This window comes from Thunnus albacares, chromosome 9 (assembly GCF_914725855.1).
Source record: "Thunnus albacares chromosome 9, fThuAlb1.1, whole genome shotgun sequence".
NCBI lineage: Eukaryota > Metazoa > Chordata > Actinopteri > Scombriformes > Scombridae > Thunnus > Thunnus albacares.
The window spans coordinates 25,746,236-25,761,583 of record NC_058114.1 but is presented as its reverse complement, the minus strand read 5'-3'; the positions used below and the strand labels follow the sequence as shown (position 1 = coordinate 25,761,583).

At 41.6% G+C, this 15,348-nt stretch overlaps 1 protein-coding gene across 20 annotated transcripts in view; it reads right to left on the bottom strand.

The window, feature by feature from the left end:
* dab1a (DAB adaptor protein 1a) overlaps nt 1-15,348 on the bottom strand; it is a 239,874-nt gene that overhangs the window by 34,954 nt on the left and 189,572 nt on the right. For all 20 annotated transcript variants that reach the window (XM_044360753.1, XM_044360755.1, XM_044360762.1 and 17 more), the window contains one exon: nt 14,323-14,606. In XM_044360753.1, the coding sequence (XP_044216688.1) occupies nt 14,323-14,392 (70 nt within the window). In that variant the 5' untranslated portion in view covers nt 14,393-14,606. The remainder of the gene's footprint in view (nt 1-14,322; nt 14,607-15,348) is intronic.

Below are 15,348 nucleotides of genomic sequence, written 5' to 3'. Positions count from 1 at the left end.
CTGGTACAGTACGTCTAGTCCCTCAGGGGAGCCCCTAGCATCGCCCCTGGCAACTGTAACCTTCTGCCTCCCGTGTACCCATCACTCTGCTCCAACTGGTTCCCCTCCTCTCCTCCACACAACCCCCACTGTCTCTGCATGATCATTCCCCTTTGGTTGAGTTACATTTAGATTACATACATAGTGACATTTGATTTCTTTTTCTCCTTCCCTTTTTTCTGCTCTCTTGCAAAACTGCCAGACATTGCACTCAAAGGAAAATAACAGTTTATTACAGCTTGAGTCTTATTTTGCCCTGTCAATGACGGGGCAAACAGCAAAAGCATTCAGATGATCAAAGAGGTTGTAAACAAGCCAAAAATTTAGCCTGATGATCTAATCCACTTTATTTGCAGATAAACTCAAAATTTAGGGTACACAAACTACCTTTAATAATATCTCATTGCATAGAGAAACTGTTGGCTAACAACTGTGGTATACGAATACCGGTATGTCAAAGTAGAATCAGGAGGTTGGTCTGTTAACTGTGATTGTGTTTTCAATGAAAGTGGGTGATAATTTTGCCATTTGTCTTGCCTTTCTCTCTCAAATGAGTTTGAATAACCTGTGGTTTTGTTTAAAACCTGTCTAATTGTCTCAATACTGATAGAATTGTGGCCCAAACTGTGAAAACAAGACTAAGAGTCTACAGCCATGCTGGCGGCTCTATGAGGCTGAACGTAGCAACAGTGGTGCTTTGAGCTAAATGCTAACATGCTAGCATGTAGATGATCAGCAGGTATGACAGTTAACAATACACATACTGAAATGTGCTGAAAGCTGGGTGAGCATTTAAAGTTAAATGATGGTTTGACTTGTCAGTAAGCCCTATAGTGAGTCTCCGGCTATGCTGCTTTCATATATGAACTGAGCCCTCTGAGAGGTGACATGATGAATTTAAATCCTACTCTCGCCCAAACAAAGAGCAGATACTCAGCGGCCTCATATCTACATTGTATCTGTTTTAGCTACCCTCAATTGGCTGGCCCCACTGGCTTGATAGGCAGTTTTATCTGAATGCTATGGCCCACTCAGTAGTCCAGTCACCCTCCCTTCTTGTCTCTCTCCACTATTGTTACAAATGGTCTCTGATTATATCAGAAACTATCTGATCTTATGCACCAACCATTTGTGATCACCATCTTACACAGTGTAGCGTGTTAGCATGCTAACATTTGCCAATCAGCACTAAACACAAAGTACAGTTTAGGATGATGGGATTGTCATTCATTTTGCAGATATTTGGTTATAGACCAAAGTGTTAGAGAAGGAAGAAATTTTGACTTGATGATGGCACTAAAGGAAAGGTCAAGACATCTAAGTCATTACAATTCATGCACAAAATTTCAGACTGCCATTGCCATTTCTAGTACTATGCTGCTTGCTCAGATACCAATATGTTGCTGTGAGCTGCTGTTTCATTTACATATGTGTCATATTCACACAGTTTCAGTATAACAGAGGAGATATTTCCTGCTTCTAGACTGATTCTATGTATCCTGAGGTGTTTCAAATGCATGCTGATCATCAGGCTATAGACTGAAGCCAAGTGTATGGCCAATAATGCTTAACAGTCCAGTTAACTTCATTAGACATTAGAGACTTAGGTCATTGGTTTAACAAATCTGTACTTGTGGCTTTGATTTGATTCCTGATTTGTAACAGTAAGTTGTGACATCACGTCTCATCATATTCTTCAGAAATTTTGTTAGTGGCACAAAAACCAATGGTACTATCAATAGCCATGAATCTCTGCACTTGTCTGTTTATTTTCAGCAGGCCTGCATTGTTTGCAGCGGCTGGTAAAGCGTATAGCTTGTTTCACTGTGTTCCAGATGAAGAAGCACCCAGAGGCTCTTAACTGCAGCTGGGATGTTTCCCAGCAAACACTCAACAGCACATGAGGGAACCCGGCAGTTACTCTCCAATTAATCCTGCTTCTAAATCCTGCTGCCGAACGTGTGTGTGTATGAATGTGTGTGGGGTATTTTTGCTTTCTTTACCTATCAGAGACTTGTTCAGATGAAGCACTTACTCGTACTCAGTCTTACACAGACTCTTTTAAACCAACAAACAGCATGTGCCAAGAAAACAACAAGTTTCCCCTTCAGCTCCAGGCTTAATTCTGGCAGATTGATTTGGCACACAAAAGCTCACACTTGACTAAGTATACGCATATGCAAACGTTACAAAAACACTGCCATAGTTGCTGAAGTGAAACGTCGACTGTAGAATAAGATGATGAAGCACTGTTGCCACTCATCAAATAAACCAATACTGTGCGTTTGCTGATGTGCATTTTTTTCCGTCTTATTTGCAACATGACATGCTGTTGTGTTTACCAAATGAAGATGCTTCTTTTGAGCTTTAGTAGTTTGTTAAAATATGTGATGTTTATACAAAAATGGGTTTATATCAGACTCCTCTTCTGACTGTAGGATTTGATATCATTTTTCTGTCTAGCCATTATGTGTCATTTGGTATCCAATTAGAATAAAGCGGTGGCTCATCTTCAGAGACAGAAAGCTTTATAGTGGAACAAGTATTGGACAATCTCAAAGAGGTACAGAGGTATAATTGCTATCATCTACCCTTTTTTCCTCTCATCCTGACATTCCTTCTATCTCCATTTTCTATTTTGTCCTCCCTTTTCCCCAGCACCGTCTCCCTCCTCTCGACCTGCTGGTCTGACCTGGATGACAGGGGGCACAGCCAGAGACCAGAGCTGTCTGTGCATGAAAGTGTGTGCGCACGCATGTGTGTCCTGAGGCATCCAGCTATTCTCTCGGGCAGAAAACAGAACAAATTAGAGCTGAAAAATACATCAGGGACAGATGCAACACCCTGCCCATTACTGTTCCACACACACACACACACACACACCCTGTGTCAAGGTCACTTTGGAAAAACAGAAAAACTTTTGTCTTGTGTATGATAAGAGTTGAGGAAGACACCTCTAAGGAAACTCTTTATTTACTAAAATGATTCTTATAGCTTTAGACAGTGTAGGCATTTTAATCTACGTTCTTAAAGTCTGGTAGGTAGATTGTATAGAAACCAAACATGACATTTGTTTGCAATTTGTAAATTAAAACATGTGAGTATAGTCTACATGCATATACATTTTTATCATTAAATTCAAAGTATGTGACAACATTCTTGACAGACAAATTCATTCTGTGTTTACATAGCTTGTATCAGCTATTTTCACTTCCTAACTTTACAGGGCTTTCATCATGTTATGTCACACTGCACCAATCTGCCATATTTGTTGGTAGCTACCACTTCTGTACTGCACTTTGGGTCACATTGTTTTATGATATGACTTTGTAACTGGGTGGCTAAAACTACTTTGACTTTTCTGGCTTGTACCTTCACCCAGTACAGCTGAACAAGTTGGTTAGTTTAATGTAATGGCTAAACTAGTTAAAATGAGGTGGCCAGCAGTTCTCTGTCACAGCTTCAGAGATGCAGAGCGAAGTAAACCCTTCTCTGTACTTCCAACATAACTCTCTTAAAAGCTGAATCAAATCTTGTTAAATCTCATTCATGTATTCCTAGTAAATGTCCAGTAAGACTACTTTTATTTCCTGTTTTCTCAATGTATAACATTAATTGTTAAGAGGAAAAAAAGGTCCACTACCGACCTTCTAGGATCTTACTGATCTTATCTTGACTGGACTGTTGATATTTTTAGACTCATAATCAAATAACTTCCAGTTGTCTGCAAGATCATGAAATTTTGAAAAAGGAAATGTTCAAAGAACAAGTCTTGAAATGTTTGAGAAGAAGCGAGAAAACACAAGTTGATCGATGTGCTCCATCTTCCGCTTATTGACAGTCTGTTCTTGTGATTTCAGAGTGATCATTTGTTACAGTACTTTTGCAGAACCTTGCAGTGTCATTTAGATATTTAACCAGATAAATATTTAAGATTAAATATTTTTTAATCTTAAAAATGATTAAAAAGTGTTCAGTGGTAGAATGCTTCTATTATCTATGCAAATATAATGACATTTATTAAAAGCTGGTGCATAGAAATGATTGTCCTGAATAGAAAATCCTTGTGTAAAGCCAATATCAATGCCTAAAAATATTGTTATTTTCTAACTATTTCTCCCAGCTCTGACACACAAATTTTGCTGTATTGAGCTGCAGAGGAGCCATCATCTTACATACACTTGCCATGGGCCTGAATGGGTTTGTTATTTTTATTGCATTGATCTTTGAATCCAGCCAAAAACCCAAAAAAGGTTTTTGTGAGTGTGCCTACAACTATCTTGGCTAGAGTTTATTTTTATGCAGTGAAGTGGAGTTTTAGGAAATTCTTGAGGCTTTTAATACAGTACAGAGTGAAACAGCACAACTCTCTGCTCTGTGCCTGCATACTTGTCGACATGGTTGTGTTTGCGGTGGCAAAGTTGTTTTCAGAGAGGTTGTGATGTAGGTTTTGTTTATTATTTTCACCAGAACAAGATGTACTGTGTAATCTGCAAAAAGCACTCAGCTGATGCTTGCAAAATGAAACAGTGTTTGCTGTGTGTACAACACCTCCTTGATTAAGACTTAACTTTGATGCTGTGGATGGTAGTGGTCATCTGAGGTCTGCTATTTATTTGAGGAAATGAGTTTCATCTAACACACACAACAGAACACAACATGTTCTATAGTGGAATAAGGTGATACCTTTAATTTCAGCTCATCCTTTTCTATGTTCTCTCCATTTAATGAGAAGCCAACAATAGCTCTGCTAGCATGTGGCTATTCTCAATCCTGTTGACGTCCTCTCTCTCCTCATCTCCTAAATCGAGCATCCCTTCCTCTATCTAGGACTCTTGGTGGTAAAGCTCATTTCTCGCCCTGGCTTTAATTACAAGGTAATTGGTCTCACTAACGAAGGGGAATATGGCCTCCGAGTGTGCATGTAACTGTGTCTATGTGCATATGTGTGTGTGCATCTGTTTTGTTTGTGTGCGCAGCTGTATGTTTTCTCAGCTCTGACAGGGCATCAGAGAGTGGTCTGTGTAAACAAGCCGCTAGCATGCTGTCATGCAACGCTGAAGCAGTTCCCCCCATGGACTGCACTGTCGGTCGCCCCTGTGCCGCCGCCCACCACACACACACACACACACACACACACACACACACAACAACAAGTAATTCTGAGCCCTGCCCTGTGAGCTTCCTCCAAGTACTTCCTGTCATCAAAGGAAGTGGAAAAAGTGCCTCATGTTTTGTCCTTGTCATTCTTCTCCTAGTCCCTCATCTGAATACACACACTCACACACACACTATTTTCTCTATTCAAACACTAAGACACATCTGAGTGAAAAGTGTCAAAACCATTTGTTTCCTAAATCCGACTGTCTGTGAGAACAGGAGGTGCGCTTGTCCGTGTGTGTGTGTGTGTGTGTGTTTATGTACATATGTGGGTGTGTGCGAGACTGTCTAACACTAGAAGCCCTTCTTTCAAAGCATTAGGAAACACAGGTAACTCCTCAAAACACAGCAGTCCTCCTTTCATGCCAAGGCGAGTGTGCCAGAACAAAGTCTTCTCTCATGTCTGTCATCTCTGCCAAAATATGGAACCACTTGAAGTTGTTGTCCTTCCCCTCTCTATCTCCCTCTGTCTCGTCTTGTGTAATGAACCCTCTCCCTTCATTCACTCAGCCGGGGTCTTGGAAGAGGGATGGAGAAAAGGAGGGTTGCAGAGCATCATACAGCATGAAAAGGAAAAGGAAGCCCGGCATCTGCCAGAGTGTCTCTCTATGTCTCTAACTCTTATTTCCTCACAGTGTACATCACTTACACATCCTTAGAGTAAAACTAAAATTAAATGAAATTCATAAATTACAAGCCCTGTATTTGATTTGGGAAAAAAATCAAACAAAGAGTGAAATTTTTTTAAATCTTATCATGGCACCCCCTGTCAATACAATACAATCTCACAGTAGCTCACAGTGACACTGGCTAACAGACAAAAAGAGCTACAGACCTTGAACTGCAACCCACATTAGCTTATTACTGTCTTATCTACAAACATGGGTACATACTGTATCTTGTGTTGCACCATGGCTTGTTAAATGAACTTCCTAACATACATCAGCGGAAGGAAAAGTGCACTTCTAGCATCATTTTACAAGCTAATGAGCTCAACATCTCTAGCACTTTGATCAGCCTAAACCATCACTCATTGGTCAGTTTAGATGCTGAATAGCATCATCTTCATTCTTCAATAGCACCACTAAAAAAATGCTGTCGGTCCATAGATTGGTAGTTATGAGCAGATTAAACTACCAACATACCTGCCCACCCAGAGGTTTTGAGGCTAAAAAAGCATTTCTGATGCTCCAAGGACTCATTTGCTTCCTTTCCATATTAACATACTGTGGTTATTAATAATAAATAATTTTAAAAAATGCTTCTCTCTTAAGAGATGACTTTTGTGATTTCATCTGGATTTAAAATCACCTTCAGTAATGACAAAAAATGGGTTGATGCAATATACTTTGCCTGACAAGACATACTGTAAAAATTAATAATACTGATTTTGCAATAATAATAAGTTCTAAACAGCCAGCTCTGTTTGTGTGTTGTGAGAAAACTGAAATGGAAAGCAGAAGCCTGTCAACATCTAACAAATAAGAAATGTCCCTTTCAATGTTCAGTCCTTCAACCAGCACAGCGGGGTGAGAGTATCGGCCTCTATTAGAGCCTGTGTGTGACATTGGGATGTTTTCCTTTTGTGCAAATTATGAGCAGGGAGCAAACTGTTGCTATGGAGACTGTAGTTAGTGATGCGGTGGGCCACACCAACTAGTGTGGAGAAGAGGACTAAGCTGAACATACTGAGAGGATCACAGAGTACACAAGCTATCACAGCCACTCACTCACTCACACACACACACACACAGGCCAAGACTCAGGAAGGCAAATAAAAGGCTTTCACTGATATATATTTTTCTCTCTGAGTCAGGCATTTTGAATACTAATTCAGTGTGGTCACATCTGAAAGCTTGGATGAAGTTTTTTGAACACTCAGGAAAAGAGGCAGAGGAGTATGTCATTCAGGCTGCTACAGGGAGAGAGGGATGTGGGTTTGCTGATTGGAATGAGACGCCTGCCTGGGAATAGCGGTGATCACATCTCACCACTCTTACCTGCCATCCCGAGTTGTTATAGTGCTGAAAAAATGGTGGACAGATAAATATATGAGTACAATGAGAGCCCAGACTGGTGAAAGGGTAGACATCAGGATGGACAGATCACTAATTTTCCAGAAATAAACTGATGGGGGAGAAGGGCAGCAAATAGCAGGAGAGGACAGAGAAGAGGCTGTTACCTCTAAATATGGTCTTAGTGCTGGAAAAGCCACGTTTGTAAAGTGTGTGTCACTATCTGCTAGTGAGTGTCATTTTTGTCTTCTATCCCTGTGTACCCACTATTGGCCTCCACTGACAACCACAACAGCAGACAGCCAATTCAATTCAATCTCTGTCTGATTGGAGGGAACAGATCTGATTACCTCTCATAGAAGGCACACACACACACACACAAACACACACACCTCAAAATACCGTTGTTTGTGCTCTAAGATTCCCCAGGGAAAGATATCAGAGTAAATGGCTGCGGTGATTGTGCCAGATAGACTGGATGTGTGCATAATATCCACACGAAGAAGATAATGTGTTTGCTAATCACACACCGGAGACAAGCAAACACACACCCACACATATCCACGCGCTCACACACAAAGGCTAACAGCTGCACAGCTATAACCCTTAACCACTCTTTTCATGCCGCTGGCTGCCAGCTCCACTGTAGAAACACCCTCCCACACGTCGTCAGCCAAATCCCATTGTGGGAGAGTCGTGATTTTGTCAGAGTTTTGATGACAGTTGACTGTGTGCGTTGACAGCAATCGGAAGTTATTATAACTTGTAATCATATTCTGTGTCACATCATGAAAGACGGACAGGACTCAAAGAACGTTCTATTTGAATGTTTGATGATGTTATGAAAACAATACTGCTAATAAAAAATAAAAAAAAACTTCATCTGTTGGCCAGAGCGGGAGATAAATCCCAAAACACACCAGACAGTGTTGCTACATTTACAAGAAGAAATGAATAACATCCAAATGATTGCTGATCACCTGCCAATGTGGCTGCTCGGGTAGACAAGCTTACCAATCACAGCTTCAATTTACAAACATTTGGCTAGCCTTAAATATTCATTCACAACCATGATAATATCCATATATATTGTTACAACAATACAGACATGTTGCCTGAATACCAGCGTAGGATTTCACTATTTTGAGCTGTATCTTTATTCATGCTTTTGTTTCGTTTTGTCAGAATGGAGCCACTGTAGCGGCTGAACTCCACGCTGCATCGACTGTGAATAAATACTGCAGACTAATTGTTTTTCTATGTTATACAACTGGACTAAATTAGACTACTGTAAAATAAGACTACTGTTTCTCAGCCAGCTTGTTAACAGAGCGATCTTTGTACTCTGTTTTGACTAGAAAATAGGGATCCTCTAGAGGGTGAAGCAAAAGCAAAGCATACGTTCATTAAGCATGCTGTAACAGCTTAAGTGTAATCATATTAATTACACTACATTTGACAAAATGCAGTGTTGCTGAAATCCTACATTGTGAATTCAGAATGATTTGCTTGCACGGTAAAAGTAGAAAATGCAATTCAATGGGCCTCATGCAAAAACATTTTCGTATTTTTATCCAAAAACTTTTCTCTGCGAGGTTTGCTTGTATGAGTGTTCCAAGTCAGATTCAACAAACTCTCTTAACTACTAGAAGTTTTCATAAATCACGCATTTCAGTCTGATGAATGTCAACTGTTCATGCAGAGGTGCACGTTCGTGAGATGTGATCAGTAGCATAATCCATGCCCCTAAAACTGCCATATACGGCTCCATGTTCCGCTCCATTGGTGGGCAAGTTTCATTCACAAAAAAGTTCCCTAAGGGTAAAAACACAGCGCAACATCAAGTCCTGTTTTCAGAAATCAGAAGACAAACACATAACAAATTTTGGAGAGACAGTAGGAGACCCAAGACAATTAGAAAATATGAATCCAGCTAACGTCATCAGAGCAACTCTGCACTGTGACAGAACTAAAGAGGGAATACTTTGATGTGAAGTTAGATGCTAAAAAAAACATCTTTCAAAAGAAAAGCACTCCGTGATGGGAGGCGGTATAGTAAACAGAATGTACATTTTGTATTAAGTTAATCTTACTTATATATTAAACTTTTTGTTGATTTCAGTATTTTAAGAACATATCTACTCGTACAGGTGCTTCTTGCATGAGGTCCAATGATTCCCCCTGCAGTATGAAGTGCATGGTTCATCATACTTCATTAACAAGGTGGGCACTGAGATTTAAAAGTTTTAAGTAGGGACAAAAATGTCTGCAGCTGTTGGGCTCTTCAAAAATGTCAAATTGGCTTGTTGCTCTAATTTGACATTCACATAAAAGTGTTTGCATTAGCAGACTGTCAACTCCATGTTTTATTGATAATGAAGAATATGGTTGTTTTGAATATCATATATTTCCTTTTGACAGTTATACTAATTAACAAACATCCACTCTAGACATCTTACTGGAGTCTGCTCATCTCCTTGCAGTAACTTCAAGGTTGCAATTGGCAGATGTCTTGTGAGAGTCTAAATATTGTAGGTGGTCCGCCCTCTAGGGGTCCCCAGATATGTTGGATTAAGAAAATATGACAGAAGAGAAAACATATTTCTGCTGTATAGACTGTTTAACTTTCTGAAATCAGTAAAATACTGCAGTCTAAAAACTGTTCAAATTAAATAATCTGAGAGGGAAACACTATTCTTTGGCTGAATCTATATCTCATATCAATGAGTTCTGTGCTCAGAGCTCAGAGAAATATGCAACCTCTTGATGATGGGCCTCACAACCCAAAACGATTTGGAGCCAGTAGTGTAAATCAACTCCAACATCAGGTTCGTTATGATTTGCAGGTACACAAGCAGAAGAGCAGGGTGAGGGAGGCGGGAGGCGGGGGTGAAGCGAGACAATCAGAGAGGGATAGAGAGGTAGTGAGATCTAATCTTTCTGGATTTACTGTGGATTAACAAAGACTATTATACTTCAAGAATTGAGCTCAACCAATGATACTGACTAATTCATTGTTAGAGGAAGCAGAGAGTCGCAGTTATTCAGCTCAGGTCATGTAAATGCTAGAGGTCGAAGGTTATCTCTACCTTGTCATGGTAATTCAATAAAAACCTTCTGGTAAAGAAGAAAAGTGCTCTCAGAAGAACGACCCCTGAGCTCATCAATGCAACATAACTGTATGTACAAAAAAACCCCACACACACGTGCACACAGTCCCACAGATACAGAGCCAGGCACACATCATCTGTGATTAATGTGTGACACACAGCAGTCCTTTTCATTACATTCTTCTCCACAGAACTGTGAAACAAAGGCCTGAGATTAAACAGCTCTCCTTCACATTGACTCATTAGTCTCTCTCACTCTCTCTCTCTCTCTTTGTGATCAGTCTCTCCTCTGTGTCTCACTCATCCAGGGCAAGGTCATTTAGGAGTCAGAGCAGTGGGAGAAGAAGGAGGAGGAGGAAGGAGAGGAAAGATATTAGTGGAGTCAGGGAACTATCCTGCAGGGATTATCACAACAGCGAAGCTGCCATTTACACTCTAATGATGATCGGCTATTCAGTGGATCTATTTTCATTCAAATACAGCGACTCAAAAGAGACAGTGACTAGGGGACTGGACAGAAGCAGAGACGTATATGTACAGTGTGTACACAGGGGTTTCAGGTCATACACACACATGAAGCTCAATAACAGGAACATTATCAAACTTTCTTATTCCCAGAGCACGTTCATTGCTTGTGTGTGGTATATGATTGCATTTGACTTTCATCATGCTGCTGAGTGTGTGTGTATATGTCTGCGTGTGTGTGTGCGCATGTGAGTACATGTGTGTCTGTCGGAAAGAATGACCCAGATCAGAACAGAGATGAGTACTAGCTGAGCAAAGTGTATGTAATTTTACCCATTTTAAAAAAAAGAGATGCAGACAGAGACAAGGTGTGTGTGTGTGTGTGTGTGTGTGTGTGTGTGTGTGCGCGCGTGTGTGTGTGTGTGTGTGTGTGCGTGTGTGTGCGTGCATGTGCGTGTGTGTGAGTGAGAGAGGAAGAAAGCAGAGAGGAGAAGCTAAAAACCCTCAAGTCTGAATGCTGAAGGCAAACCATTCATCTTTCCTCTCATATGCTCTTCTGGGCTTCAATCCCAGTCCTAGTGTGTGTGCATGTGTGTGTGTGTGTGCATGTGTGTGTGTGTGTGTGTGTGTGTGCGTGTGTGTGTGCATCTCCCCAAATATGGAGAGCCGTCTGAATGATGAACATGATCTCCATTGCAGCAGAACAATACTGTTTCTAAATAGGACATGAGAGGCATTCAGCCTTCCCTCACACACTGTGTATGAGGAACCAACGCTTGTTTGCAGGGGCTGGGGCGCACCATGTGCAATGATGCATCTGCCGCAGATGATAGTGAGTGTGTGTCTGTGTGTAGTTGTGTGTGTGTGTGTGTGCATCCATTAAGTGTTGTTCCCAACGGTGTCCAGAGTTTTTGCTACATCAATCAGATGCTTATTCAGAGAATGCTAGGCGTCTCTCTCACAGTCGGGCAGGTGGCACCAAGCAGCTGGGTGATGGCTGCCAGTCTGGCCCCTGGCATCACCTCTGCTCCGAGATCACCCAGGCCTGCTCTCATACACCTGCTAGCTACCTGCCTCTGGAGCTTTTCACACCTGGATCTGTTTGCTTCTCACCAACCACAACATCCCTGCACCTGTTTGGTAGCAACCTATTGTACCGTGATACCCCTGCACCTGTTAATTAGCTACGAACAACAGCAGCCCTGCGATCTGTCGTCTAACCCAAATCCATCTTCGACAGCAAATCAACACACAATTAATAAAGACAAAAAAACAATAACAAAAAAAACAACAAAGGTGTGTTTATGTATACCAGTGTATGTGTGTACCAATTGTCTTTTTACCAGTGCTGAGGGTTAGAAAGTGATGAGTGATTTGAATTTCAATACTTCATTCCAGTAATGCAGTAAGAGTGTACCCAAGGAGGACAAAGTGGTGATTGGAGCAGACTTCAATGGGCATGTTGGTGAAGACAACAGAGGTGATGAGGAGGTGATGGGTGGGTATGGTGTCAAGGAGAGGAACGTGGAAGGACAGATGGTGGTGGGTTTTGCAAAAAGGATGGAAATGACTGTGCCCGAATATGTATTTCAAGAAGAAGGGGGAGCACAGGGTGACGTATGAGAGTGCAGGAAGGCACACGCAGGTGGACTATGTCTTATGAAGGAGGTGCAATCTGAAAGAGATTGGAGACTGCAAGGTGGTGGAGAACGTAGCTGGGCAGCATCGGATGGTGGATTGTAGGATGACTTTGGAGATCAAGGAGAGGAAGAGAGTGAAGGCAGAGCAAAGGATCAAATGGTGGATGTTGAAGAAGTTGTGTGGAGTTCAGAGAGGAGTTAAGACAGGCGCTGGGTAGTAGTGAAGAGTTGCCGGATGGCTGGGTAACTACTGCAGAAGTGGTGAGGGACACAGCTAGGAGGGTAGTTAGTGTGTCATCTGGACAGAGGAAGGAAGACAGGGAGACTTGGTCGTAGAATGAGGAAGTAAAGGAAAGTTTCTAAGAGTAGTGCAGGATATTAAGAGGGCAGTGTGGCAGCGGTGGGGTGTGCGGTTGGAGTGACGAAAGGGTTCAAGGTGGTGATGAGATTAAATCGAGCATCAGCTCTGAGCCCTTTCTTGTTTGTGATGGTTGATGGACAAGATCAGGCAGGAGTCTTAGTGGACTATGATGTTCACGGGTGACATTGTGATCTGTAGTGAGAGTAGTTAGCAGGTTGAGGAGAGCTTGAAGAGGTGGAGGTATGCACTGGAGAGAGGATGAATTAAAGTCAGTAGGAGCAAGATGGAACACATGTGCTTGCGTGGGAAGGAGGACAGCGGAATGATGTGGATGCAAGGAGAAGAGGTGGTGAAGGTGGATGAGTTTAAATACTTGGGGTCAACTGTTCAAAGTAACAGGGAGTGTGGAAGAGAGGTGAAGAAGTGAGTGTAGGCAGGGTGGAGTGGGTGAAGAAGAGTGTTAGGAGTGATCTTCGACAGAACGGTACCAGTAAGAGTGAAAGGGAAGGTTTACAAGCGGGTAGTGAGACCAGCTATGTTGTATGGTTTTGGAGGTGGTGGCACTGGCTAAAAGACAGGAGGCGGAGCTGGGGATGGCGAGTTAAAGACGCTAGGATTTTCGTTGGGAGTGACAAGAATGGAGACAAATCGAGAGGTGAGATTGAGATGGTTTGGACATGTGTGAAGGAGGGATGCTTGTTATATTGGGAGAAAGATGCTGAAGATGGAGCTGCCAGGTAAGAGGAAAAGAGGGAGGCCAAAGAGGAGGTTTATGGATATGTGAGGGAAGACATGCAAGTGTTTGACGTGACTGAGGAAGATGCAGAGGACAGGAAGAGATAAAAACGGATGATCGGCTGTGGCAACCCCTAACAGGAGCAGCCGAAAGAAGATTTCCAGTAAGGCAGCAATCAAACATTTGAGATACTGACCCGCTGAATATATTGTATTACTACATTACAGCTACAATCTCAACAGAATTACTCTACAATGTCTTGAATTTAAACCGGTATTATTATTTTAAGGGCAAGTTATCATACATTGACTGATGGCTCCTCCTGTTAGGAGAAAGTACAATATGGCAGAGGAGGCTGGATGCTTTGATATGTGGAGATACTCATTATTTTAATGAATTTATGGTATGTAAAAGGTAAAAATATCACTGTAAAATGCGTTAAAAGCAAAAAATACACATTTGTTTCCAGGCCAGAATCACATGTTTATAGCAGTGAACTGGAAAAGCTTCTATTCTTGGTTTTTGGCTGGGTGTGTAGTAAATATCACAGAAAGTATGCCTCCCATGTCTGCAGTATAATCAATGTTTTTCATGCAATTTCTAAACAAGATACCAGCAACATGCAAGACTATTCATTAGTAACACAGAAGTAATGAGTAAATTAGTTTTCCTTTCCTGTTTTGAGTAAGTAGATTAGGCTCACTACAACTTCGAATGTGTTTTATTTATGTGTTTTATCGAATGTGTCTAATTACTGATTACTCTAACTGTAGACCAGGTGTGATACTGTACCTACCTTTTCTCTTGGAGTCCCGTCTGACACTGCTGGGCCTGACCGCTGGCTGTAGCTCTGTCTCTGTTGACATCCTCAGGCTCCAACTGGGCTAGACTCCGCTCCGCTTGGCTCCGCTGGGATCTGCTGGGCTCCGAGGGTCCAGTTCACAGCGTCAGTGCCGACTGTGCGTGTGTGGGCGCCGGGTGTGTGCGTGGAGGCGCCAGGTGTGTGTGTGGGCACACAGGCTCATGGGAGAGGGATGGGCTTTAGCCCTGACACAATATCCCACACACACCCACAGAGAGCTGTTGAGAAAGAGAGGAAGAAAAAGGTTTGCTTCTGTTAGGTTGTGTTTACTCTTGGCAGGCATACCGAGCAAGAGTTCTCAGCAGGCATGAGAATGAGCTTGTTTCTGATCGGGGCCTTGAGTAGATGTTGCCCATGGTAACAGACTGGAGAGACCTGCTCTGCACTTCCTGCTTCTTTTCGATAATGTGTCTCAGCAAGGACACTGCTTGAAGAACAATCCCACCTCTCCATACCACTTCCTTCTTCAATGATGATCATTCAAATCGAAAATGTTCATTTTACAAAACTACACAAAATATCATTTGGTTTACTATAGGTTAGGTCTTATTTTCATATCTTATTTTAGTTTTGGCTGTAATTTATATCAGTTATTGTACTCACCAAAATAAATGCTGAGATCTGAGAACATGGTGACATCTCTACAATGAAGTCTGAAGGTGCAAGAAATATGAGCAAGGACAAAGGTTGTAAACAAGCCAAATACTATAACCAGATTATCTAAACCGCTTTTTTGGAGGTAAAATAAATGTGAGAGCAACTGAAATTATGAGAAAATCCCTTATTGCACAGAAAAACTGAGCACATAACTACAGTAAGAACTATAGTTTAGTTAAACAAGGAAGCCAAGTTCTAAACTGCGATGGATCCTAACAACGTATAGTTTCAGGGATAATTTTACAATTTTCTTCTTTTTCTTCTCCAAATAAGTTTGGGGTTTGTCTGATCATCTGACTGCTC